Source organism: Lactuca serriola, chromosome 4 (genome assembly GCF_051521515.1).
Source record: "Lactuca serriola cultivar US96UC23 chromosome 4, Lser_US96UC23_V15, whole genome shotgun sequence".
Classification (NCBI taxonomy): domain Eukaryota; kingdom Viridiplantae; phylum Streptophyta; class Magnoliopsida; order Asterales; family Asteraceae; genus Lactuca; species Lactuca serriola.
The window spans coordinates 257,094,827-257,100,662 of NC_136411.1; the positions used below are offsets into that span (position 1 = coordinate 257,094,827).

General features: G+C 27.4%; 1 protein-coding gene across 1 annotated transcript; it reads right to left on the reverse strand.

Moving 5' to 3' along the window:
• Positions 1 to 1,396: 1,396 nt before the first annotated feature.
• Positions 1,397 to 5,062, reverse strand: LOC145099300 (protein FAR1-RELATED SEQUENCE 5-like). Its single transcript, XM_079036890.1, has 7 exons — positions 5,003 to 5,062; positions 4,863 to 4,916; positions 4,349 to 4,451; positions 3,029 to 3,758; positions 2,721 to 2,916; positions 2,346 to 2,540; positions 1,397 to 1,816 (listed from the first exon to the last, which is right to left on the reverse strand). Exons 1-7 carry the CDS (start codon positions 5,060 to 5,062, stop codon positions 1,397 to 1,399), a joined length of 1,758 nt encoding a protein of 585 aa, XP_078893016.1.
• Between the last annotated feature and the right edge of the window lie 774 nt (positions 5,063 to 5,836).

Consider the following 5,836-nt stretch of genomic DNA (forward strand, 5'->3'; position numbering starts at 1 on the left):
TTTTATTTAATGATCAGAAAAATTTATTTGTGAGATACATTAAAGAAATAAACCATCCAAGAGCAAATGCAATCTCAAAAGAAAGTATCAAACCCCAACGACTTGAAATGTCATGGAGAACAGTTAAAAACAAAGTTGATTGTGGGGTCTTTGCAATGAGACATATGGAGACCTATATGGGACAACCACTCTCAAAGTGGAAACCAGGTCTTCATAAAGAAAGTGCAGTTCAGCAAACTACTTTAGAGAAGCTCAGGCAAAGATATGCACACATAATGCTAACTTCTGAAATTAACATGTTGAAGGCTAAGGTGTTGGATCTTGCTGAAAAATATCAAAAAGTTGAATTCAAAGTGCGTACTGATCATGCATACAAAGCTATGCAAACAAATAAAAAAGGTTAAAAGAATATTAATGATTGCTTGTGAAGATGAAAGAATGTTGAAGTGTGATGCTATAGAACAGTTTGTGTTGAAGATGAATGGATTTGAAGTACATGTAAGATGATTCTGCGAAACAAGTTTTAAATGGTTTGTTAAATATTGTTGAACATCGTTTTAATATTTTGTGAAAGTCTTATGAACAACTTTTATTATCTTGTGTTGAATGATTATATAATAGAAAAACAACTTCGCTTATTTATGTCAGTTGTTAATATTTAAATATTTTCAAATTTTATTTATGTTTATTCATAAATGAATACGAATATGATATCTTCATTTATGATTAAATTAGGAGTAATATGTCAGTATAACAAAGTTCATATATGAATATAACAAATTTCATATATGAATATAACTAACTTATTAGTAGAAACAAGTTTGCTTATTTATGTCATTTTTTTATATTCAAATATTTTCAAAATTTATTTTTATTTATTCATAAATGAATACGAATATGATATATTCATTTATGAATAAGTTCAAAGTAATATGTTAGTATAACAAAGTTCAGATATTAACATAAAAAAGTTCATATATGAATATTACTTATTTATTAGTATAACAAATTTCACATATTTATATTCATTTATAAATAATTCACAATATCAATATAACTTATTTTATAGTAATTTAAAAAACAAATATCAACATATCAATTTACCATATCAATATAAATGTGTATTATTCATACATGAATATTATTGTTTATTGTTTTTATCTGCATATATTCATAAATGAATAAAAAAAAATCCCTAACTGTCTTTTGCTGATTTAGCAGCTCCAACTCGTTCTGGACAAGTACGTAAATTGTGTGGAACTCGCTTTCCACATCCTGAACACATTCTATGTTCTTTTTTAGAATTTTCATATGCTACTTCACCTGCACTTGGAATTCTTTTCTTGATTCCAGAACCTTTATTGCTTTGAACTTCAGGAACATGAATATTAATCTCTTATGGAATAGGAATAGTAACACCCAAAAGCTTGCATACGACTTCACCATCTGTCTTGCTTTTCAATCCAGGAGAAATATAATCACTCTCAAATTCCTTCAACAACATTTGTTGTTTCTCAGCAAACAAAGTCAATCTCTTTTTGTCATCTCTTACAATATCCAACCATGATTCAAAACTATAATATGAATCATTGACTAGCTTTATATTTTCACAATCACCTGAATCAGATTGAACAGAACTAAAACGATAATTTCTTGATATCACATCCTTTCTCCATCTCTTCAAAATGTACCTTTCAGGAATTTCTTTAACACCACATCTCATCATTATTGTAAAAGCATGTCTGCATAAAACACCCATACACTTAAAATGTTCACAACTGCAATTTATTTCTTTCTCTTCGGCTTTTATTTCAACCTGATACAAAAACAAAATTTACACATTTACATTCATATAAGACTACTCATATCAACACTCATATATATTCATATATTCATATATGAATATTGATATTCATATATGAATATTATCATATTCATATATGAATATTATTACATTTTTCATAAAAAAACAAGTAAAATTACCTTGAATTCATTTTTAAAATCACTTTTACTGTTGTTGTGCTGCACAATGTAAACTTCCCAACCATCTTCAATACCAACATATGAGTACGTACAGAAAAAACATGCTTTATATATTTCTTTTTGCACCTCAAAAAATAATGTACTTGTATAAACCTTTGATGCTTGCAGTTCTATTTCTCGAGGTGTTTGCATTTTATATGATGCTTTCTTTGATGCCCTATCAAGCTCTCATTGAGTATTCCTTTGCTTTTGAATGGCAGTGTCGTAATTCATCATGAAATTCAAAAGTAAGTTCCCACTTTCTGAATATGTATTAAAGAATGAATTCATACTCTCTGACCTTGATGTAGTCTTCATCAAACCACACATTGGAATATCACTAAAATATCCAGGTATCCATGAATCACGTCTTTAAACCATCTTGTGTCTTCAAGATTTAATTCCTTCATAAGCAAACCCCACTTCACCTCAAAAACATCAGGTTTCATATTAATGTCCCAAACAAGCTTCGAAAACCTTTTTCTAAAGTCTGTGTTTGTAAATAAATCATCTGATATCTGTATTAAAACAAAAATATTCATAAATGAATAAATAATAATAATAAGTAAAATAACAATCAATATTCATAAATGAATATACTAATAAGTAATATATTTCAAATATATTAAAATAATACCTTTTTTCAACTTTTTCATTATATGCCACATACATAATCGGTGCTTTCAATTACGAAACACATTCTCAACAGCTTGTTTTATTGCAACATCTTGATCAGTTAAAACAAGTGTTGGTTCTTTCCCATGAGTTTTAAGAAATGCTTTAAGCAACCAAGAGTAAGACTCAATGCTTTCATTGCTTAGCAACCCAGATCCAACAGTAACCGATTTTTTATGATGGTCAATAGCAGTAAACGGAACAAAAACCATTCGATATCTAACACACAAAAAAAATGTTCATTAGAGTCAATTTTTGATGTGTTAATAAGTGAATATAAAAATATTTATATATGAATAAGCTATAAACAAAAGTAGATAAAATAACTTACTTGTTTGTTCGGAAAGTCGCATCAAACGAGATAACATCACCAAATTCAGCATAATATGCCTTCTCCATTTCATCAGCCCAAAACATACAGCCCAAAACATCATCTTGACAATTAAACTCAAATGAGTAATTTGGATAGTGAGCTCGACGGTCATTCATTGTGTTTACTATCATTTGGGCATCTTTATAACCAATAACCCTGTTGATATCTCTCCTTAAATTTTTATAGTCAACTACTTTGGGCTTTACAAACTCATACCCACCTCTCAGACTTGCCCTCAACTTATGAGCCATAGTTGGACCTATTTTTGATGTGGAAGCACGCACAATAAACTCTTTTTTTGAATATGAAATTTGTCTCGCCTTTTTTAAATCGCTTCTCTTCTCAAGTGGATGGTTGTGAAGTTCATCAAACTGAAAAACTTTATAATCTGGAGTTCCATACACAGATTCAAATATAATCTTTTCTTGACAACCAATAGCTCTTGAATTTGAATTTCGTTTCCTCCTAACACCACTTGTACCTAATGTGTCACAAGATTTCTTTTTCTGTTTACCACCACGATTACATATAACATGTTTCTTCTTTATAATCTTGTTATCAAACCTTGACTGTGTGCTCAGTCTAACATTAAAACCACCAATTTCAGCATACTCAGAATACACTTTGATAGCCAACTTTAATGATTTGATGATTAAACCCTTAAAAGGAATAAGTTGAATAGGTATATCTGCCTTATAGACATGTTCTCCAATTATATCATCAAAATATTATGCATCATGTAATGAACTTGAAGATTCACCACCTAAAATAATAATGCATGAATAAAACAATAAAATAAATAAATAAATAAATAAATATATATATATATATATATATATATATATATATATATATATATATATATATATGAATACATAAAACTCATATAAATAAAACAAAAAACATTCATATATGAATAAAACATTCATATATGAATACATAAAATTCATGAGGATTCAAAATATATATAATAAAACATAACTTATTCATATATGAATAAAACGAAAAAAATAATAAATTCGAAATTACAATTAATACATGTTTATTCATAATATGAATAAGACAACAATTTATTCATTTTAACATATTCATATGTAAATAAAACATAACTAATTCATATATGAATAAAACGAAAAAAATAATAAATTCGAAATTACAATTATCACACGTTTATTCATATATGAATAAGACAACAATTTATTCATATTAACATATTCATATGTAAATAAATGATAATCAATAAAATTAAAAACAACAAAATAATTCAATAACTGATACCTTCAAAAAATGAGTTCTTAACATCTTCTTCTTCACTCTCACTCATAGAAGAATACAAATCACCATCAATAACACTAGAATTCGACATAATACACCAAATGATCTATATAAATAAACAAAAACAATCTTAATATCGAATATATCGAATATATATCACAAAAAAAAAGTCGTAAATATGAAAACCTGGTTAATTTCGAATATATCTCACCTCAACGTACAAAATATCTGAAAGAAACTTAAATCATATATGATCATATGATGTAATTAAGCAATCTATCTCGGTATAGAACGTAAAAACTACAACGATATAACTGATGAAATAAATATCTCAAACTACTTAACAAAAATCAGGTGAAATAACTCCAAATACATATTCGAAACTTGATAATCTTGATAATGAACTCCGATGAAACAACTCCAAAAAGAATATAATAAGCGTAATTCAAAATAAATTATAAAAAACAATAATCTTGATAATGAACTCCGATCTATCCGATTCAAACGATATACATACCTGATCAAATCGGAAACTCAAAACGAAGTAGAAAACTAAAACACAGATGCGAAACTTCACGATTAATTGAATGAAAACGTATAATTGCTAACGAGTTATATAAATAACTCCGATCTATCCGATTCAAACGATATACATACCTGATCAAATCGGAAGCTGATAAAGAAGTAGAAAACTGAAACACAGATGCAAAACTTCATGATTAATGGAATGAAAACGTATAATTGCTAACGAGTTATATAAAGAAAATAATCTTGATAATGAATTCCTCATATTCGATTCAAACGATATAAAGATATCATCAAATTGGAACCTGATAACACGAACATGTAAGTTCTATGTAAAAAAGTTGATAATTTACAAAGATACCCTTAATGAAAATGGACACGCGCATTTTTTTTAATTTGAATATGTTAGATAAATGATTGGCTGAGAATGATTCCCCCATTCTCAACCTTTTTTATTTTCTCAATTGAATATATATATATATATATATATATATATATATATATATATATATATATATATATATATATATATATATATATATATATATATATTCCGAATTAGATGATTTAAAATCGTGGTCTATAATTATCCATCAAAATGTTATACCTAGTAAACATATTACCTGCCATCCACAAGTTACTCGGTCGTGATGTGCGTTGTATTTGGTGTTATTTGGAATAATAGTAATTTCATCATATCTTTTCTAAAGCAAAGCTTAATTTCAAAAGAAGACGTCAAAATTGAAAAGTATATCATTCAATCTTGACTTCTTGACTTCTTGTAATTTTAGTCTATATTGTATTGGTTGGTGAAACTTGTTGAAAACTGAAATAGGTTGATATCTCTTCACACTTCTCAATAATTGACATCTTCCAATATTATATATGTACAGTGTGTTGGTCTTATAGTACGGTGAACCAGATATTATTTGTTGTCTATGTTTCGGACCGGGTGCGTTTGATTTA